This window comes from Barbatula barbatula, assembly GCF_947034865.1.
Source record: "Barbatula barbatula genome assembly, chromosome: 21".
NCBI classification, from domain to species: domain Eukaryota; kingdom Metazoa; phylum Chordata; class Actinopteri; order Cypriniformes; family Nemacheilidae; genus Barbatula; species Barbatula barbatula.
In genome coordinates this window covers 19,364,830-19,388,177 of record NC_136784.1, presented here as the reverse complement: position 1 = coordinate 19,388,177, position 23,348 = coordinate 19,364,830, and the positions used below count along the sequence as shown (strand labels likewise).

General features: G+C 44.1%; 1 protein-coding gene across 7 annotated transcripts; it reads left to right on the top strand.

The window, feature by feature from the left end:
• Window positions 1–13,135: 13,135 nt before the first annotated feature.
• On the top strand, window positions 13,136–23,348 carry LOC306910249 (T-cell differentiation antigen CD6-like). Of its 7 annotated transcripts, none has more exons than XM_079484667.1 (14): window positions 13,136–13,234; window positions 15,081–15,134; window positions 15,644–15,913; window positions 17,134–17,409; window positions 17,520–17,831; window positions 18,175–18,483; window positions 18,902–18,967; window positions 19,834–19,974; window positions 20,939–21,055; window positions 21,307–21,426; window positions 21,594–21,668; window positions 21,968–22,093; window positions 22,477–22,569; window positions 22,757–23,348. In XM_079484667.1, exons 1-14 carry the CDS (start codon window positions 13,177–13,179, stop codon window positions 22,885–22,887), a joined length of 2,148 nt encoding a protein of 715 aa, XP_079340793.1. In that variant the 5' UTR covers window positions 13,136–13,176; the 3' UTR covers window positions 22,888–23,348. The 7 variants fall into 7 exon arrangements, 6 of the variants coding, with proteins under 6 accessions (XP_079340793.1, XP_079340797.1, XP_079340794.1 ...); XM_079484668.1 differs by having other exon boundaries at window positions 13,139–13,234; window positions 22,001–22,093; XM_079484671.1 differs by lacking the exon at window positions 22,477–22,569 and having other exon boundaries at window positions 22,001–22,093.

The following is a 23,348-nucleotide window of genomic DNA, read 5'->3' as shown; positions in this document are numbered from 1 at the left end:
CACGCCCAGATCTAGGCCAGTCCTGCGAGTGCGGCTCCAGCATTGGCAGAGGCGTCTGCGGCCCACGTTCAGAACCTCTCCTCAATCCTCCAACTCCTTACGCAGGTGAGCCCACCTCCTGCCAGTCTTTCTTGTGACAATGCCCCCTGACTTTCACATTGCAGCCCTCCTGCTTCTCCACTGAGCAGACCATTTGTGATCATGCATGTGGCTGGCATCGCCAGGGAATGGGGAACAGCGGTGTGGGACAATAAGAACGAGTGCTGTAAATCCTACGATAGCTTCCCTCGGGAGCTGCGTAAGTTTTTAGATCGGTCGGCTTTGGGTATCGAGGCTGCACTGTCTCTAGCACTGTCGCTGCTTTGCTTGGGTCCCAGGTCGGAATACGCCATTGAGTTCCGCACACTCGCCTCCTCTAGTGGCTGGATTGATAAGGCGCAGTTGGACCATTTCCTCTATGGGTTGGCGGAGCGCATTAAGGATGAGATTTACTCGGTGGAACTCCCCGCTACACTGAATGTCTTGGTTGAGTTCACTACGCGGGTCGACTTCCGCATGGGGCTCCGGTCTCAATACAGCCGAACAAATGATGCGGGTGAGAATTACTGGCCGCTGCCCACAACAAGGGATGTAGCAGCTCCTCGATTCGTCTTCCCCGAGGAGGAACCGATGTAGATTGGCCCCGCCCACCTTTCAGCTAAGGAGCGGCATCAACTCCTGGCTAACGGCTTGTGCCTCTACAGTGGAGAGGCTGGACATGTCGTGACTACCTGCCCACTAAAGAGGCAAATTCCTGCCAGAGCAATGCCTCGCAGGGCAAGTGCAACCGCCGTCCTTCGTCCATCTAGTGGTTGAACGGCTCTTCCAGCCATCCTCTGGTCAGAGGTGGTGAGTCACTCGGTCAAGGCTCTCATGACTGTGGGGCATAGGGGGAATTCATGGAAATCGAAGTGGCTAGGAGCTGGAATATTCCCATCGTGCCTCTAACCAAAGCCATCACTGCCAGCATACATTTGTGGTACCCCTCTCACCTTCCATTACCGGACTTGTGTTGTTAACCACCTTGAAGAGATCCAGTTTCTCCTTATTCCCTGTCACCTCCAGTCCCATTGAGTTGTGCGAAGAGGAGGAGCCGGTTAACCTGGCCAGTGTGCCCGCAGCTTATCATGACCTGAGAGTGGTGTTCAGTAGGTCCTGAGCATTAACTCTCCCTCCACACTACCCGTACGACTGTTCGATGGACTTCTTACCTTGCACTTCCCACCTAAGGGTCGCCTCTATTCGCCCCCTGGCTCCGAGCGGGAGGCAATGGAAAGGTATATGGGTGACTCTCTGGTAGCCGGACTCATTCTTCCCTCTTCTTCACAAGATGGGACAGGGTTTTCCTTTGTGAAGAAAAAGGATGGGTCCCTCCGTCCCTGTATAGATTATCAGGGGCTAAATTACATCACGGTTAAGAATAGCCACCCCTTGCCTCTGATGTCTTTAGCCTTCGAGCTCTTGCAAGGGGCAACCATCTTTACTAAGTTACACTTTAGAGAGGGGGACAAATTCTGTCAATACTGGGTTACTGGGCAACTTCAAACGCCCCCACGGTCTTCCAGGAACTCATCAATGACGGGCTCAGGGACATGGTCAACCTTTTTGTGTTTGTCTACCTCAACGTCATTTTAGTGTTCTCTCAGAACGAACAGGATCACGTTCAGCATGTCCGGCGAGTGCTACGCCGGCTGCTATCGAATCGCTTATTCGCTAAGGTGGACAAGTGCGAGTTCCATGCAAGGTTGGCTCTGTTTCTGGGGTTTATCTCCGGGCCCACCCCGGAGAGCCGTCCAGTGGTTCCTGGGGTTTGCAAATTTCTACTGGCGGTTTATTGTGGAGGTGGATGCCTCCGAGATGTACACCTACACATTCTTATCCTGCCGCATTGGAGCGGAACTGCAACATCAATGATAAGGAGTTGTTGGCTGTCAAGTTGGCGCTGGAGGAGTGGCACCACTGGCTGGAGGGCACTAAGGTGTCTTTTCTGGTTTGGACCGACTACAAGAACTTAGAGTAACCCCCGTTATTCCCCTTGCAAGAGTCCAACGCCACCGCCCCTAACCCTAACCCTCACAGGTGAGGCCCAGAGAGTCTACTTTTCTCTCCCGACTGAGGTAGGAGATATCTACACGGACCTGAAGAGGGAGATTCTGGCCAGCATGGGACTTTCCCCGATCTGTGCGGCTCAACTTTTCCACAACTGGGAGTACAGACCCTGCCTCCCGGCCCGAGCACAGGCTGCCGAATTAGCTCGTCTTGCTCAACATTGGCTGTTGGAGGGAGAACCTCCAAGGTGATGGAATGTTGCATGGTCGACCGTTTCCTCCGAGCCCCCCCCCACTCACACTGGCAAGCAGTCGGGATGAGAAACCCGGTGTCCATCACGGAGCTGGTTGAGGCAGTGGAACTGGCGGATGCTACTCACCATCGCGAAGGGCACCTTTCGACCAGTGAGCAGGCCTAGAGCTTCCAACCATCCGGACAAACCCATGCCCACCGAGAGCTCCACACCCCCCGTCCGAACATGGCTGACAGGCTGTATGGTGCACCACGACGTTCCGACCGGGGTTTCTAAAGCGGAAGTAAAGATAAACGGACGACCATTCACCGATTTTCTGGACTCTGGCAGCCCGGTCAGCCTGGTTCAGACCCACGTTATCTCGCCTCGAGGTGGCTCGCAAGCCTCTCTTCCGATCACGTGTGTGCACGGTGAGACCAGACACGTCCCAGCCCGGAGGGTAACGATCTCTGCCGGCCCCTGGCCCGTGGTGGTTGAAGTAGTGAAGGACCTACCGGTCCCCGTCCTGCTCGGAAGAGACTTGCCCGGCTTTGAGCGCCTGCTAGTGTCCACGATGCAGCCTGCCAACCAAAAGCAGAAGCGCCACCGCAAGACACCCGGCAGAGACGCCCGGGTGGCCTCGGACAGCGGGAGAGATGGTGAGCCCCTTTACCCGAGTTTTAACCTATATCTTGATGTCTTCCAGCAGGTCACAAGTGGAGATTCATTTGCCAAGGAACCGCAAGAGGATGACCGGCTAAAGCACTGTTGGACACAGGTGAGAGCTATCGACGGGAAAGAGACACAACCTGGGCCCCATCCTCTCCCACACTTTGTTGTCAAAAATGGCCTGCTCTACTGTGTTGCACAGCGAAGGGGGGAGGAGAAAACATAACTGGTGGTACCCCGGACCAAGACTGAGACCATGTTGGAGCTGGCCCACTCCCATCCGATGGCGGGCATCTCGGAGTGGCCAACACCATCCAATGCATCAGGGATCGTTTTCATTGGCCCGGGCTGGACGCCGAAGTGCAGCAGTTTTCTCAGGCCTGCCCCACATGCCAGAAGACGTCTCCCAGAACTCCTCCTCCCAGCCCGCTGATACACCTACCCATCATCGAGGTGCCCTTCGAGCGTATCGGGATGGACCTGGTGGGGCCGTTACCTAAGTCTGCCCGCGGACACGAGCATATCCTGGTGATCGTCGACTATGCCACCCGGTATCCCGAGGCCATACCTCTACAAAAAGCAACGGCCAAGGCAATAGCAAAGGAGCTTTTCATACTCTGCAGCCGGGTTGGCATACCCACAGAGATCCTGACCGACCAGGGGACTCCCTTTATGTCCCGGCTAATGGCTGACCTCTGCCAGCTCCTGAAGGTGAAGCAGTTAAGGACCTCCGTATACGATCCCCAGACGGACGGCCTTGTCAAACGCTTCAACAAAACCCTTAAACAAATGTTGTGGAGGGTTGCAGCCGAGGATAAACGGGACTGGCTGCCGTACGTCCTTTTTGGTATACGTGAGTTCCCCCAGGCAACAACAGGCTTCACCCCCTTCGAACTGCTTTTCGGACGACAGTCCTGTGGCCTGCTGGATGTGGCCAGGGAGGCATGGGAACAGCAGCCAGGGCCACACCGCTCCGTGATAGAACACGTCCGAGAGATGAGGGAACGAATCGACAGGGTCATGCCATTAGTCTGGGAACACCTCACCGCAGCTCAGCAAGCACAGCAGCGCCTGTACAACTGGGCCACCCAGCCCCGTGAGTTCAGTCCCGGCGACCGGGAAATGGTCCTTGTCCCTACTTCCGCCTGCAAGTTTCTGGCCAGTTGGCAGGGCCCATACACAGTCACCGAAAAGATCGGCCCCATCACCTACCGTATCCGTCAGCCCGGAAGAAGGAAAGTGAACCAGATATATCACATCAACATCCTCAAGAAGTGGACGGGAACAAGAGACCAGCTCGCTGCCCTCACCACCTTGGACCCGATCGTCATGGACATGGATCCCCTGCTGTCTGCAACCCAGAAAACGGAGCTACAACACCTGGTCGGTCAGTTCCAGGATGTGTTCTCCAAAAAACCCGGGCAGACGGGGATAATAAAACATGAGATCCGGACACCGCCAGGAGTCATTGTCCGACAACGGCCCTACCGCGTCCCTGAGGCTCGCCGGCAGGCTACTGAGACGGAAGTTCAACAGATGCTCAAGCTAGGGGTAATCGAGCCATCCCGCAGCCCATGGTCCAGCCCCATTGTGATGGTCCTGAAGCCGGATGGCACCCTCCGTTTCTGCAACGACTTTCATCGCCTGATTGAGGTCTCAGAGTTCGACGGGTACCCAATGCCTCGGGTCGATGAGCTGCTGGACCGTTTGGGGAGGGCCCGATATATATCTACTCTCGATCTCACCAAAGGATACTGGCAAGTGCCGATCTCGGAGTCTGCCAAACCAAAGACAGCTTTCAGCACCCCTAGTGGCCATTGGCAGTATCGGACCCTCCCCTTTGGATTACATGGAGCCCCCGCCACGTTCCAGCGTATGATGGATATCCTCCTGCGGCCCCATCAGTCATATGCCGCAGCCTACCTGGGCCCCCATGTTTTTACAACAGTAACATTCAAACACTTTCAAATCAATTTCACTGATGGTAAAGTAATAAAAATGTATTGTGTTTTTATTTTAACTTAGAACAGCCTGAAGTTCTTTTAAACAAGAATAGCCTGAAGTTCTTGTTTTGTATTGTTAAAACTAATGTTTTTTATTAAGTAGGGTTATGTCTTCAGGACAAGAGATCAGTCACCCCCTCATATTAACAATCATCTTGATTTAACTATATTGATCATGTTTTTACTTTTTGTCACAATCAGAATGAACAATGAAAAAAACATGATAAAGTTAAACATGGTTTATATTTATATTATATTATATTTATTCATATTTAATTTATACTATTTATATTTAATTTGATATTATACGTAATATTTATTTATATGATGGCATATTGTAAATATTGTTTACCTTTTCAAAATCTAACTATAACGAGAATCAAAGTTTTTTAATTTTGTGATATGGCATTGCTCGGTTTAATATTAAAGATATTATACACTGCTAAAATCACACTGTATTAGATCTTAATGAACGAAAGATCCAAGTTAAAACTCTTCACTTCTGTACTTTGCATAATTTTGTGAGAACAAAATGAAAGTGAAAATCATAAACACATTCAGGGCAGGAATAACAGTAAAATCGTTGTAAAAAAACCACATCCTAAATCAGAAAAGGTGTGTCTGTCAATGTCACGTTAATCTTCAGGACCCATAGAGAAGTACTGCATACTTCATATCTCCAAAGAGTCTATAGTTTTATCACATTTTTAAAAGACAGCTTTACGATTATTTCCAAGAACAGTCTAGCTCCTGGGATTGAATAACTGTTGCTTAATTATGTTGTTATGCTGTCATGTTGTTAAAATGATGCACTTTTGCGCTGATTGCCAACCAAACACAGACATTGTGTCAGGAATTGCAAATCTCAAAATACTTTATTGACAAACAAAAACCCACGGGGGTAACAACAATCAAAACTCAACACTACAAGTCTTTAATCTCTTCAGAAACAAACTTCTTGACATGGTACAGGACACAAGACAGCAGGGACACATCAAAATGAAGCAGCACAGGACAGCAAACACAAGGGCATTAAATAGGGGGACAAAATGAGGGATAATTACAGTGGGCAGGTGTGGTACATGAAACACTGGCGAAAAACTAGCCGAGTTGGCAGGGTCAAGGCACGGGACAGGAGAACACATGGGACAAAGAAACAAACAATGGCCATGCGCTTCCAACGCAGAACATAAAGCACAAAAGACACAAGTCATGAAACTGCCATGACCCTGTCCACACGAAACTAGAAAACCCCCCAAACTTGAAGGACCATGACACATTTGATACAGTTTCACTCACCGCATGCAGTAATTTTTTGCGGTGGGACCGCTCCATCTATCAGTTTAAAACTATCTGCAAATCCAGCATCATATTCCATTTATATACCATTAATCACCGAAATGCTGTGAACAAACAGACCCACTTGCACGGCTGTTTCATGTAGCTCAGTGGTAAGAGCGTGGTGCCAACAATGCCGAGGTCATGGGTTTGATGCTAGGGATGGCACATACTTAGAAACAAATGTTTAGGATAATGCAATGTAAGTTGCTTTGGATAAACACTTTTTGGATAAAAGGTAAACGCTTTACGGGTACCAGTTCACAGGTTACAAAATCCAAAATCAGACTGGTCCGAAGGAATGAGATCAGGCAATCTTCATCAAGAGCAAAGACGGACTACTTGTTACTTAACTGAAGTATTAGTTATACGTTTTTCATGACGGCAGTTTAAAGTTATATAATTGCACTCATAAAACATTCTTCTGTTATTTGATATTGGTCACAGAAGCATTCTTAAAATTATTATAATCCCTGTTTGATATCGGCCATAAAGCAACAAAATCAACAAAATTAGTACTATTATTATCCCTGCCTCAAAAATTCTGTTGTTTGATGTAGGTCACAAAGTAGTCATAACAAAATTTTACTTAAACAGCTTCACATAAATGTAAATTTTACACTACTAATAAGCTATCCATGGTAATCAAAACGGAGTACGTCTCCTAGACTACAAGTCTGTAGAAGAGGAGTAAATCCCTTTAACCTTCCTTCATTGGATTATTCCCCATCGTCGGAACATCAACATATTTGCATTCATTCACCTTTTGTTCTTCGGAGCCTTTGCATGCTGATGCTGACAACTTCGACACATTTCTATTGCTAACGTGGTGCAGCAGACTGTCCCTTCTCTAGTGACTTCCCCTGGGCGTCTCGGCAATAATCCAGAGTTCTCTCTTCTAAAACAGAAATTTCCATTCAGCGCGGCATGTCCGGCTGTGCTCGTGGGTGTAAGACACTCATCGAGGAGGGGGACGGAAACGACGCCTGCCTCAAGTGTCTGGGTCTCATGCACGCTGAGGCAGCGTTTGTGGATACGTCATGCATGCACTGCGGGTGAATGATGATCCAGATGTTGCGGTCACGATTGGCTGTGTTTTTTCGAGAATCAGTCATGCACTCGGACACAGGGCGTGACGACAATGAGATGTCGCTGGCAGCATCAGAGGGCCATTTTTACCGGAAGTGCATAAGGAGCTTACTCGGACCTGGAACACCCCGTCCTCGGCGCGTGCATGTCAGACTAGCTTGGTCACCCTCACTTCCCTCGACGACGGGGCAGCTAAGGGCTATGTCGATATGCCCCAGGTGGAACGTGCGGTCGCGGTACACTTGTGCCCGCAGACGGCTGCCACCTGGAGAGATTGACCAAGGTCCCCTTCCAAGGCTTGTACGTTTTCGGCATCACTGGTGTCGAAGGCTTACAATGCTGCGGGTCAAGCTGCCTTGGCTCTTTACGCTATGGCCATCCTGCAGGTCCACCAGGCCAAGGCGTTGAAAGAGTTGCACGAGGGGAAGACCGACCCGGGGCTTATGCAGGAACTCCACACCGCCACTGACCTCGCTCTCCGGGCGACTAAGGTGACAGCGCTGGCCCTGGGTCGGATGATGTCCACACTAGTGGTCCAGGAGAGACACCTTTGGTTTTACCTTGCGCAGATGCGGGATGCTGAGAAGGTTCGCTTTCTCTATGCTCCCATCTCACAAGGCGGGCTGTTTGTCGATACAGTCGAGGACTTCTCCCAGCAGTTCTCGACGGTAAAGAAGCAGACAGAGGCGATCAAGCACAAGCTCTTCAAAGAGGAGAACACGTCCCGTCACCAAACGAGAAAAGAGAACCAAATGATGCGCCAGATGACACCGCTGACAACTTGGACTACAAGCATGCCCATTTTGCATGTCAACACTGCACAACAGGTTCTAAGTGCACCAAAAAATCTGCGAAGATGAACATAACATTAACGCCACACCATCGATGGAAAAAATTTGATATTTGTCACTCCAAAATATGACCATGGGCCACTTTCCCCAATTAATGTAATTAAGTCTACTAAGCCACCAGAAAATTGACAGAAAGGTAGAGAATTGCTGTAGGTTTATGCAGTTTGCGTGGTCATCTGAAAACCTTCGAAAGGAGTATGTCTACTGGTAAGAACCAAGAATGCCAAACCATATCTTAAGTCAACAGTTCTAAAGTGCAGTTCACTACAAGACATGGTGAGCAAAGGGTTTATGTCCTCACTAAGTGGGGTGTCAAATGTGTGGAGCTCAACAATGCTTCAAACAACTGTGGTGTTGACAGTGTCTTTTCAGCATTCTACTCACAACGGTGGTATTTTTTCGGTGTACACAAATAATAAAGACAACTGCTGCCGGTTGGAAGAACAAGGGTAATATTTGATGCAACAATGGAACAATGGAACTGTCAGTGATATGAAACTTGAAGATCACACAGACTGTATGATTGGAAAACCACTGCATCACAACACACTTCCACATGTTCTCCAGGTTCAGACTGCCACTGATACCCAGCTGTAAAGAATCAACTGAACAACGAGCAGTATGCTGAAGAAGTATCTGTCTGTTAACATGAAAACTGGGACGGGAACTGCCTCCTTGTGTCCAACGCCATCAGAGGGACCTCAAACCAACCCATGAGTGTTTCTCTCTTATCTGATGGCCTGATGACAGACGGCACCACCACTAAATCCACAGGGCCAGCCAAGAGACTCCAACCTTGTCACACCCTACACCGCTCACAAGTACTTCAAATGAAAGACACCGGAGCGTGACACCTGCTTTTGCCCAGCAATCACTGCAGAAAAGTCCAGAGAACATGCTGCACCCGGCAAGATTCACAAGAGGAACATGATGTAAGCGACAATATTTGGTATCATAACATTTGGCTACCTCTCATCTGTTGTCCAGATACAGTGGCCAGGGGCCTGAGATCGGCAAGCCAAGTGATGGCGTCCACGATCAAGTGCGCCAGTCTCTGTTTGGAGACAGCTCCCCGCTGTCCCCTGAAACAGACAAAGAGCTGCTCAGAGTGAGAGCTCTGTGTTCGGGCCGAGTAGAGGCGCAGGGCGCGTGCTGGGCACGACAAAGAAAGGGTTGGGACTTCATCCGAAGGGGAGCGCCTGCAGGTTCCCCACCACCTAGTCCGTGCGGGGGTGGTGGGGACTCTGGGCATGTGGCCAGGTTGGGGTACCCCAACTCTAGGCACCCGCTGGACACGGAGAGTGCGTGCTAATCCCCTACACTCCTTATGGAGCACCAACAGGAGAAGCCTCTTCATCTTTCGAGAAAGGCCGGGTTCTCCAGGGGCTCCAACAGGGCCTTACGCAGGCCCACCAGGACCATGTTAAGGTCCCAGGAGGGTACGGATAAGGAGAGGGGGGATTAGCCCCCCGTGTGCCCCTTAGGAATCTGCTGATCGGGTCGTGCTGCACAGCACGACACAGATCAAGGCACTCTGTGCTGCAGGAAGGGCAGCAGGGCGAGAAGAGGCGACACTTATAGTGACAGTCGCCTAGTGGTAGTACTCTTGCCTGAGGGACCATGCTCACGATAGGGGGAAACAGGTCTCTTTAGATCTTCCCGTCCAGGGTCCAAACATGGGGTCCCAGAGGCCTGTCTCGGGTGCCAGACCGTGCCCTTCTCGGCAGGGGGGGAGTGGCCGTCAGAGTGTGTGCTCTGAGAGCCAAATCTGGATGGGCCAATCGGGAGCAAATAGCAGACTTTGAAGCTCCTCTACCCTGGCTCCGCACAGTACTTGTGGAAGGAGGCTCACTGGGGGGAAGATGTACTCCCGCTTGCCCCGCAGTCAGCTGTGCACAAAAAACCCACTGTTGACTCCAGAGGAGGCATCGGGCGAGTTGCGACATCTGCAATGAACGAACGCCACCTGACGGTTGACATACGCTAGGGCAGCTTCTTTCAAACCGAAAGAAGAGGAAAGTGTGTCTAAAACTGATGGAGAAACACACAAACCTCATCAATGGGATCCCTCAGTCCCCCTGGATCACTTGAAAGATGCACAAAGAGAAAAGGTTAGACTTTTGCTTTTGAGACGAGTGCTAGGCTTTTGCATACAATGAGGATGACGTCGGGTGTACTCCTTGAAGGTTATGCGTATTTGGCGTGTTGTGCAGGGAGTGGGCACCGAGCTCGCCGGATCGATCCAAACCCGGAGCACTCTACCCTGGTCAGGGCAAGTGCGCCGGGCTCAGAACCGGCTCGAGCCCGGAACACCCCCTCCAAATGGGGATAGAGCAGGACAGCCGCCGAAGTACGCATACACCTCCCATTTTTGGGGGGTGTATAATTTTGGGTGCCACACAAAATTGAGTAAAAACGAAAGGATCAGGGCCCCGTTGGGGCTGTAGCTGCTGCGATGCTGGCTTCATGTGGGTGGTATCTGCTGTTGCAAATCACGAGTTGGAAACACGGCTTCCTGGCGAGTGGAGAGCACTTATTGGAAGCTCGGGCCCCTGCGGGGGTGGTCGCTGCTGTGATACTGGCTTCATTGCTGGTGGTGTCTGCTGCTGCAGAGCACTTGTTGGAAGCTCGGGCCCCTGCGGGGGCGGTCGCTACTGCGATACTGGTTTCATTGCTGGTGGAGTCTGCTGCTGCATATCACTAGTTCGGAGCTCGGGCCGTAACTCTAATTGAGGCAGCCTCACGCTAGAAATCGATTCCCGCGGGACAAGATCCCGGGGCGGGAAAAGTGAATCTAATGGCGGCCGCTTGTGTGTTTAACAGAGATAGGCTTGTGCTAGCGGCGGCAGCAGCGTCAAAGAATTGTGGTCCGGAGACAAACCCTTGTGTCCCCAGCGGAGGCAGCCTCACGCTGGAGAGCCAAGAGCCAAGGGCGGGAAAGCCGAATCTAATGGCGGTTGCTTGTGCATCTAATGGAGACAGGTTTGCGCTAGCGGCGGCGTCAAAGAATTGTGGTCCGGAGACCAGCATTTTTGTGTCCCCAGCGGAGGCAGCCTCACGCTGGAGAACCAAGAGCCCAGGGCGGGAAAGGTGAATCTAACGGTGGCTGCTTGTGAGCCTAATGGAGCCATGCTCGCGCTAGCACCAAATCATTGTGGTCTGGAGACCAGCCCTTGTGTCCCCAGCTGAGGCAGCCTCACGCTGGAGATGTATGGGTAAACTGTGGCTCCTGGGAGTTGCCGGCCAGAAGTGTTGTCCTGCACATTGAGCTGAGATGCTGAGGGCTGCCGGAGGTGCTCAATCGAGAGGCTTCTAGCGGGACCTGAGTGCTGCCTAGACTTGCCGAAGGCTTGCTGCGTCGGCTCGAGTGAGGGGGGACATGCCGAGCCGCGGAGGTAGATTGCCCGTGCCTGGAATTGACGGGACCCCGATCCTGGCTTGTTGTTGGCAGCCGATCGGGCCGACCCCATCAAGGGGACATCGGCCTGGGATGACCAGTAGATGGTGTAGAGCTTTGGTTTCGACATGCTGAATAGGACGTCCGCGTTGGCAAGGGCCAGATGAAGGCTCTGGATCGTCCACTTGCTGAATGCGGGTATCTTGGGGAGAGCAGCCAGAGGCGTATGTTGAGGCCGGTGAATGAGATGGAGATCTCACCGGTGGGAGCGATGACGACCCCTTCCTCTTAGGTGCACGCCGCTCAGAGCGAAGGCGAAGGCGAAGCTTGGGAATAGTCCGTATAAGCCAACCCTGAGCTGGAAAGCTGGCGCCGAAGGATCTGGAACAACGGCTACCATGGGAGCAACGGGAGTCTCTGACACCGTAGTGAATCTGGAAGATAATTATCTGGCGAGATGCATCAGGTAAGATTGTTTGTCTATTTATGATAGAGCTTGCTGGAGCTGATAGGGTAGATACGGTGATTGCTGATGATGAACCAGTTGAGATAATTAAGATGAGATCACATGCTCGGCTGATAGGTGATTGCTACTGATGGAACATCGGGCTGATTTATATGCTTAGGTTCTTCCCAAACTTTGTTAATAAAACATAATTTAGGTGAGTGTATGTGTGGTTTAGTACATATGTTAAAGACAAATACATCTGTGGTTAGTAACAGTGTGTAAGATCATTGACCCTGCGCTAAATGAATGTTTCTGTCCTCCCATATGAGGTTTTAACCGTAGCGCCTCTCAAAGACAAATATATGATGTGCCCATGAGCAGCCTAGCGGCCTCGGCCGCATGTGATAAATCAAACTTGTCTACCTAAGTGTGTGTGGTGTAAGTGGTGTACGTGGTGTAGGTGCAGTTCCTGTCTTAGTGTGTGTGAAGATGTTGAAAAGTTCAAACTTTGTGTGTTAAAGTTTAGAAAACAACCCAGAAATTAGAAATTAAACAATAAGGGTTAGTTGTAATGCTTAGGTGGCTGCAATGGACTGTTATGAGTGAGTCTGTCAGTCAGCGGACTATTCAACCATTAAATATCAAAAGTCTGCTTTATTCAGAAACGTACTATGGCTATCAATATGTCAATAATAGCTATTTGTTTTCCAACAAACAAGAAGAACTTCCATTTTGCTGATGTGCTAGAATTTAACAACTGTGACTGTGGTCAAGACATGGGTAAGATTATTAGTGTGTTTAGTATCAGGCATGTTCATATTTCATATTTATCTAAATTACTTTGATATTTAAAGCATGATACAAATGTGGGATAGTAAAAGATTCCCTTTTTTCATTGCATAACTTCTGTTTTACAACAAACGAGAAGAAGAACTTCCATTTTACTGAATGGTAAAGATGAACTTTTTTCATGAGTGTAACACAAGGATGGTTTATAAAGCATCACTTCCTTTATTTGTCATCAGAGGGTAAAACTCTAAAGCACATTCAGCTCAAGAAGAATGAGGGCTCTAAAGATCATGACAATCCTGCCAATCATCTCTCTATGGCTCTCCCTGGGTAATACAATCATTTGCATTCATTTGATTTAAGTTTCTTTTATCATCTGTCAGTTATGTAGTGTAATTATTAAATAGATTGTAAAAGTAGCCTATATGTTTTATCAATTTGTGCACATTGTATTGTATAAAAATCAACTCTACGTTAACACTTGCGTTATTCATGCTTCATGGTTTTTAAGTCCATTTCAATAAACAAACCAAAATTACCTAGCTATATGATAAATGATCAGTTTATTTAAAAATAAAAATTTATATTTACTTGGTGGACAAATAAACAAGTGCTTATGTGTTTTGTTAGTGTTTTTAAACACCTGTTTTACATTGAGATCATTTTGTTAATTGGTTCCTGTAAACTAACTAAAGTTCCAATGTCGTTATTCTAGTAGTTGTTTGGCAAATCAGTTTTAATGTCTTCTCGGTTTTTATGCCCCTTGACATTTCCTAAGTTACATATAATGTTATACCATATTTTTGAGGAGTGTGAATATAATGATACATTTCTACAACATATGTGACTTCATTTTCGTTTGATCATTTACTGTTGTGTGTTTAAATGATGTGGTTACAATTTAACATTACATTTACTGTCCACCACTGCATTTTACAAGGTTTCATTCTAACCACATCATTTTAACATACAAAATGACTACTTAAGTAGTTTTTTTGTGTATCTGTACTTTACTCAAGTATTTCAATTTTGGGGAGACTTTTACTTTAACTCGACTACATTTCAGTCAAATATCTTACTTTTTACTCTACTACATTTTCAAAATCAGTTGTTCCGTTTTATTTATAACTCAGTAAAAACGAGCAACCAATCACAGTACATTTCGCGCCTTGTTTTTAACTAATTTTGCCCCTGTTGTCGCCTTGGTAACGTTATCTACTTAGCGCTAACATACGATTCAGCATCACATCAGATTGAGTGCAACGGCATAACATTTTGACTGCCAATGTCTTTATCATTTAAATCATGGAAGAAACTACCGAATCTAACTTGCCACAACACCCATGGCCTTACGCGATTCTTCTGAAATTGTTGAAAAGAAGAACGATTCTTTAATTTTGAAGTGCCTTCTCTGAGTGAAAAGAACGAGAGAGGAGGAATACACCTGTCTCATTTATCAGGAATGAATATGGGCTAGATACTTACATAACCAACAGTCTGCTTTCAAGAATTCTTCATTGGAGAAATGTGTAATTGCGAGAATGTTCTGTAATACGGTTCAGTGAATCCACTTAGATTAGTACATATTTGTTTTTACGATCCTTTTGTTCCATTGCAAGTTTAATTTTATATAAAAACTTGGATCAGTGTTACAAATAAATGTTATACTGAAACTGCTCTCAAGTCCTGTTATTTAATTTAGTTCTAAAGGAAATTGTTTGGCTTCAAGGTTTTGGGCTTATTAAAATGTCAATAGACATCAGTGTCTGTCTGACTAATGAATGTAACTTTATTAATAGATTGGTTTGCCAAGAGTGACATGAGAGTCTTCACATAGACTGAGTTAAGCAAGAGTCTTGTGACAAAAATGATAATAGGACATTATAGCCATACAAACAAATCATAGTACTTGGATACTTGAGAACATTTGAAGGCGAATACTTTTTTACTTTTACTCAAGTGAAAGTTTAAAGGCAGCACTTCTACTTTTACTTGAGTAATATTTTACCTTGGGTATCTCTACTTTTACTCAAGTACATGGTTTGTTTAGCCTACTTCGTCCACCACTGGTAAAATGCCTCTCTGTTAAAAAACTGAATTATCAAATGCCAAAAAAGCATGCAATGTTAATGAACTATTGTTTCAGGACAATGATTTATTCTCTTTGTTTCTTCAGGATGTCACAGTCTCATATCTGCAGAGCATCGAAATGTCACAGTCAATATAAAATGTAAGTTTTCTGGTGAAACCAAATACAATCATGGGTTATTAATAAATGTTTAAATCATGCGTTTTGTCTCGGGAGTGCTCAATACTCTAATAAAACATTTTCTTTGCATAAAGCATAATTTCACATAATTTGAACTTTAAAGTGAGAAACAGGATGTGGGGAAATGCAGCGGTGCGATGCACTCATTGTTGAAATGCTGCAAATGTGCGCACTTCCACTGTGTTTTTTTTTTTTTTGCACAATAACAGGTGCCATATCAAACAGACAGTCAGATCAATTCATTCAGCTGCATGCTGTTTTAATACTGCAAACAAATTTCTGAAACACCTTTGTTCTGATTATTGTCAACGTATGGCTTGTCGAAATGACACCGATGTTACACTTTTGAGCATTAACAACAGCAGTTGTAAAATGAAGTGTGTTGTTTTATGCTAAATTACTTTTACTTTTACTACACGCTTAATATTTTCGTAACCTGATCATTCATGTTACGTATCATTTTATTTTAGTTGTGTCTGAATTAAATGAGAGTTCTGGATGGTGCTCCTGGACCGTGAGCGGCTCTGAAGACAAGACAACATTGATAGTCCCGGAGGAGATTGTGAGGCTTTCCTCTGAGATCTGTCTGTCTCTGGGATGTGGAGATGTGTATAAAGTCAGGACAGGAGATGAAGGGATTAACAATACCTGTCTCACGGGCTGTTTGTACCACAACACTGAACTCAACTGCAGTGAGGCTGTGAGAAATGGCTGCAAGAAGCTCTCTGAGGTTGTCTGTGGTAAGCCAAATCGTTAATCTCATCATTTTACGTTACATGACCACAAAACGGTTGGGTTAAATCAATTCATTTTGTGTTCAGTTAAGGACAACAGAGAAAACACATCTCTGTGTTATTTCTGGGACAATTACGTATTACGTTTAACACAAAATCAACACGTTAGACTCAAACAATATTACACAAATTTAAATATATTTTTTAAGAGTGCACTTGATGATGACAGACAAAAAATCATTTGGAAAGTTTACTGTCAAACACGTTAAAAGACAGAAAATGAGAAACAGAAAATTTATAGCATTGTCAGAAAAAAAATTGAAAACAATAATAAAATAGCTTTCGTTTTATTTATAGTTATGATTGTTGAATACTATTTCACAGAAAACGTAATTGCACCTCAGCACACGTAAAAAATGACCTTGCAAGTTTATGTTTCAAATGTTGCTTTTCTGAAAAGTTAAGTATAAATTGTAATTCATTTCAATATGGCAGTGATGAATGGGGGCATGCAGATCTTTTTTAATTTAAATAGAAATACATGTCAAATTGTTTGTAAATAAAATGAATGATGTATTTTAAATTTTTCGTTGCGTGACACCAGGTGAGGCAAGTATTTTTATAAAGCACATTTCCTACACAAGGTAATTTAAAGTGCATTACTTAAAATGATTGACAAGGGAACAATAGAACGCATGCAAGACATGTTTGAAAAGCAAATTATTTAAAATTTGAAAAACAACTTTAGAATTGCAAAGACAATAAAAAGTGTATTTAAAATGTGTGTTTAAAAACATAAAAAAGAAAATAGAAATAAAACAGCAGTTACTGTAAACCAGCACAGTGCTCAGGTTATACATGCACAGCTAAACAAAGTTACATTTTGATTATTGTTAAAACATGAATAATTGTAATGCATACAATGAACAATTAACTTTGGTATCAGCTAATATTGATCTACATTGAACATTGACGCATTAATCGCTCATTGTTAGTTTGTTTAGTTTATTGCTAATACATTTCCCGTATTATTAACAGATTCATCCTCATTGTGAAGTGTTACCAATTAATTTGATCATTTAAATGCTCTTGGACATTCCACACTATGAGTATGCTGATGTAGACAACAGTAGGAAGTTATGGGGACATATACAGCACATAAATGACGTTCATCTGTGAGTGTTTTTGAGGTTTGAATGTTTGTCCTCTTCTTTTACCTTCACTAGGTTCTCCCCATGTTGTTCAGGCACACAGTTCATGTTCCTGGACCATCAGACCTCCAGAAGCTGAATCCTCAGTGTTTCTGACTGCAGATGTTTTTCAAAATGTGTCCAGAGACATTTGCCATCAGCTGGGCTGTGGAGAGCCCTACAATCTCACTCAGAGCAGTGCTAGAATCAGTCAAACCTGTTTAACAAACTGCGTTTATCAAGACTATCAGTTAAAGCAATGCACTGAGACGACAAGCTCTGACTGCTCACTCCTATCTGAACTTCAATGCGGTGAGTCACAAATTGTGCATTTCTATATCGAAAGATGTTACAATGCTGTTATATACGTTTGCTGTAGAATTTGTAGGGAAATGTCTAAAATGTGCTGACGGGCTCCTCAGGTAATGCTGCTGTGCGGTTGGTTGGGGGTGGTCACCGCTGCGGGGGGCGTGTAGAGGTATGGCGGGGATCTTGGGGCACAGTGTGCGACGATGGCTGGGATGAGGAGGACGCAGGTGTGGTTTGTGCACAGCTGGGCTGTGGATACGCCGTGTCTGTCAGTGGGATGGGTGAGCCGTACGGTCAGGGCACAGGACCTATTCACCTGGATGAACTAAACTGCACTGGAAGAGAGAGGAACTTGTGGGAATGTCCAGCAATCTCACAGGATCACGACTGCGGGCATAAGGAGGACGCAGCTGTGGTCTGCTCAGGTACGTGCCATGCGATGATATTTTCATACAGAGTTATGAAACCACATGGAGGCAAAACCTTTTTTGAAAGATGAACAGCACGAAAAACAAAGATTCCACTGAGTACGATTAGTCGAAATAATGTTGGATATTTTTGTGGCTGGGTGCAAAAGGGACAAATCCAAATGTTGTCTTATATTAACAGAGAAAAATTCAAGTGTCAAGAAATATGCATTTCAGCACCGTTTGTTAATGTCATGAGATACACACTCTGGAATATTGATAAACTTGGACCAAATGATTTTGGGTTTTTCTTCTTTGCATGTGTTTTCGGATTTCTCCATTCATCACTTGATTTATGCAGAATACAAAGCTCTGAGACTGACGGGAGGTCTGGACCGATGCTCTGGAAGAGTGGAGTTCCACCGTAATGGCACATGGGGGACGGTGTGTGACCCGTGCTGGCAAAAGGAAGAAGCCGCAATGGCGTGTGACATGTTAAAGTGTGGGGCAGTCAGACAATTCACAGCTTTTGACCCTCCGTTCATGCACAAAAATGAAACGCTCTGGTTTTTTCTGTGTCTAAAGAGTTATAATTTGTGGCAGTGTCAGGAGATTAGTAACAACCCATTTGTGTGCAAAGATTCAAAGGCTGCTGGATTGATTTGCACCAGTAAGTAAATACCGATTGTTTTTTTTTTAATTGTCTTAAATATGCTGAAATGTGTTGGGTTGTTTGGTCATTACCATAAAGCAGTGTTTAAGATTAGATTTGATTTAGATTAGTGGTCTACATAAATGCCTTGACATTTAAGATTAGTCACCCCTTTAGTAAGCCTAAAACTCTACACACTTTGGAAATGATACACTTATATTTCAGTCCGTTTTCACACCTCGCTTGTTTGTAGAGTTGTGTTTTCCCTTTTTATGTGTTTCTATGATGTCATCCAGTGGTAAAAAATGGGTAAACACTCCATATATGACACAGTTTTCTGAGAATTTGATGTTATGGCTTGTTGTTTGCTCCTTCATCCAGTAATGTCGAAATTGCAGAGAGTTTGCAAAAGCTGAATCTAAGATTTCTTTTGTAGACTCTCTCGGTATGCCTGTAGAGATCCACACCAGTCCAGAGCCAAACCTCCCAACCACAACACCAGGTGATCCCAATAAATGGAAAACAGGCATTCTCTTTAGTTTCTTGTTTCTTACTTTCTGGGATGTTAACTATACCGCTAACCTAAGAATTGATGTTAGTTTCCAATAGTTTACAAGATGTAAAGGTTAAATTAGCTACTAGGGACGTAACAATACCAAAATTTCATGGTAAGATAATACCTGGGTGTAATGGCTGCAGTACAACAATTATTGCGATATTTTTAAAGTCAAATAAAGAATTGGAATAAAGTGCTATAAGTGTTTAATAAAAAATTATGGAACATTGCAATGATGTACAAGTTAACCAGGTCATATCCTGTTCTGTTTTCTTTATCTTTAATCATAACTGTTTCTTTGAGGTATGAGGTATAGCATGGGATGGGTTCGAATGACTTATAACTCCCTATTATAAAGTAAAAAAACAGAGGTAATATCTATTATATTGTTTAACATTCTCTATGTTAAAGGCCTGGAAGACCTATCATTTCATACAGTCATGTGACCACAATCATTTTTAGACAATTTTGCTATTGTGATACCATGAAATGGATAATATTGTTACTCCCCTATAAGCTACCGTGTTAAAGGCATAGTTCAACCAAAAAAATAAATTGTCATCATACCAGCCCCATGTCTTTACAAACCTATATGACTTGCTATTTTAAACACAAAAACAGAGAACTCAATGAATATCTGTTTAAATCAAATTCAATATAATGCAATACAAAGCAAATGCAGGTCAACAAGGAGATGCGTACAAGTTTGGTGTTAACTGTTGTGTTTCTTCACGTCATTTGTAACAACATGATGTAAAAATGATGAAAATGACTATGATCACATTCAGACAAATATTTTCTTTTTATTTCAGTGACAATGAACAAGAATATGTCAGGATTCAACTTGGACCTATCTCCAGAACAAATGGGGTGTTTGGTCCTGGCTTTGTTGCTTCTCATTGCAATAATCACCAATATCGTCCTGTGTTCCCAGGCTAACAAGAAGAAGAAAGGTGTGTTCAAACCTTAAGCCCAGCTAAATATACAGCGAAACTCTTTCAGTTTTCAATTGTGGGTGTTGCAAAATTTGAAGAGTTCATTTGTAAAAATCACGTTTTCATTGTGTTGTTGTGCTTAATTGTGCTTGTTAGCTGTACATTTTGAGTTATTATCACCTAATAAAAACCAACTTGCTGCAGTTTGATGCAGTCAAATGCTTTTGAGCTTAAATTCTCTGTAATGGTACTTTCTTGTGACTGTTAAATTGTTTTCTAAATGCGTGGTTGAAGTTTATTTTTAAAGACGTTCCAGCTCACGTGGGTAAAACATTGAGCGTTTGTTCGCTTCATTTCACCGTGGGCTCCTTTGTAAACAAGGCACATGTCGAGACTGAGATAAAAACCAATGCTGTGGCGCCAATTTGAATCTGAGCGGAATTTTATGCGAGTAAAAACATATGTATGATGCGTCACTATTGCTTTGTTAGAGATCGCTTTATATATCCTGATTATGTGTAACCTACGTGTCTAAGCAAGTTTACAGAAGGCTCTAACTAAGCATGTAGCTTGTCAAACAGACAAACAGAAATGTTCATCACAATGCACACTGGTGTCTTTTGGACTGTAATCCAATCATAGCAGTGTGCGTTTACTTCCAAGTCTTCAATGCGACACGCCTATAAAAAACAAGAGTGTTTCTTGAGCCGGCCTCAAAACCAGGGGTACAACATACCCTATTACTTATTGTTTTGATGTTTTTGACTGTAAAAACCATGTGAACATCATAAGTAAACCTCAGACAACAGTATACAATTATAAAAATAGCCAGTTCATGACACCTTTAATTCTAATAAAATAAGATTAATTGGTTAAGTATATAGTTAGTGTTACTCTTTGAGCATCATTTTCATGTCAATGGACTTTAGTATATTTTATAGATATCCATGCAAGATACTGTGTGTGTTTTTGTCACTGGTAGCCGTTGTGATCCAGCAGAGATTTGCAAACCTTCAGACTGCCCCAGAAGCAGAGGAAAATAACTACAGAGATTCTTTCCATCTTGTCAAAGTCACAAACATCTGCAGTGAGTCTGAGGGTGAGTAAGTGACGTCATACAGTACACGGTCACTGAACACTCGCTTATGATTGTTTATTTTCTGATGAGCGTCTATGTCTCTACTTGTAGTTCTAAGTCTGCTGACCACCCGTAATACACAGTGTCCCACTTTTTTATTAACATTCCATAAAATTTCATTTTCTTTTTAAAAAAGGACCCTACATTTCTGATATTAAAAAGGCTCATTAGAATCAACTAGTTCACTTTACCAGTGTTCTCTGTGCTTGCAGTTCCCATGATCCCTCAGTGTATCTGGCCTCAGAGTAGCATTGAAAGTGGATCGTACGATACAGATTATGAGCGAAATGTTATCAGTCCGGAAGCAACTTTTCCTCTGTCCACTTTTCAAAGTAAGTCATTGTTGAGAGAGATAATGTTGAAGGAAGAATATTAGGTGTTAGTAAGAAAGTTCACACTAGAGTGGATTTCCGTGCGGATCCTCGGAATGAGTCGGAAGCTGAAAATAGATGGTTAAACAGAACTGTATAACCATTGTTTCCTCTTTTCACCTATATAGATTCAATGCGGTACAGTGCAGATGGCAAAACTCCCACTCTCAAGGCCGCAAACCTAAACAGTGTGACTGAGGAAGGTAAGCCCTTAAGGATTTATTTACCAATTGTTTATATTTATTATACGTTAAAAAATTTATATCTTGCTTGTAATATCTATTCAGTCTATAACTAATTACTACTCAGATTTTCTCTGCTTGACTTTTTTTATAGCAAACCCGCCAGTCACTAAAAGTGTGTTGAGATAATGACTTCATTAAATGTAAAACAATTCAAACATTCAAGGATGTAAATTTCAGTTAAACACTGTGATCGGTTCTTTATCTTAAAGTCCTTATTTAGGCCTTACAGTGACAATGTCAGTCTCATCTTTGTTCAGTGGACTCATTTGAGTCATCCTCCACCTCCTCAGGGGAATGCTATGAGACCGCAGGTACAAATGAAAAGGACCTGTGCTCACTGGACTCTACCGAATGCTATGAGAATACAGGACTAAACGCTGCAGGTATACAAATCCATTCATGCATAAAGACAACAGCTATTCATAAACATGTTCCTTTGAATGCAGAGAGATTTCGTTCGGCCTGAGATAGTGTTATAAAGATGATGGATGGTTTAGTGAGTTTATGGATGCAGTTTTATGATACAAATCTATTAAAGAAACACATCTAGGCAAACATAGATAAAAGCAAGCATGTCTTGTTTAATGTTTTGTGAAATTTGAATGAATTCGTCTGTCATGATTTATTCCAAGTCATTTAATAGTTTGAAATGACGTATGGGGTAAATTATGACACTTTTTTCATTATGTAAAGCAAAAGTGACAACTGAGAACGTTGATATGCAGTAATGGTCGATATATTCTGACCTTCTCTAATGTTATACAAGAAAACGGAACACACCTTAGCAAGGTCTTCTCGATGCAAGATTCTGGGAAATCCTGCCTGGACCACCCAACGGAATCTGCCATCGGCTACCAGGGTATGTATCTGCAAACAACAAATATAACATGAAATTGTGCCAAAAACTGAACTGCACAGGGCGAGTGCAGTGGTCTTTCCCTAAAAAGACCATTGTGCGTTTTTTTTAAATCGTACTCAGTAATTCTTAATTTTAGGTTTATAGCAAATATGAAATTGCTTACTGTTCTTTGGCTTCTCATTGTCAGAACTGGACCATGGGGACGTCGGTAGAGAGGATTCGCCCATCTACTCGCCTGTCACCTATGAAAATGATGCTGTCTCCTGTGAAAGTGACTACGATGACATTGGCAACTATCTAATGCAACCTGACCAATGACATCAGCCGGCGCATCCTAGAGACTATGATGTCATAAAGACTACTGTACTTTACAGTCTAAAACACCTGAGAACCATTTCATACCATTCCCCCTATTCATGTCATTTCTTTGTTCATGCATGCATGCTTCTACGTTTTTCACTCAAACTTTATGATTTTTGTTTTAGTATGCAAAAGATGTCCAAGTCAAGTCAAGTCAAGTCAGCTTTATTTATATAGCGCTTTTTACAATTTTCATTGTTGCGAACCAGCTCTACAAGAAAACATTGACATAAGCTAAAGGTTATGGAAGTCAAAACACATTTCAAATTTCAGACAGACTATAAATTCCAATATGCAGTGTTAATTAAATAAAACTATTAAATGTCCAGGTACCTACTGTTGTAAAAAAAGAAATAATTTTATGTAATTACACTATTTGTGTACTTCAAAATACACCAAATGAACAAATGGTAAAGGGC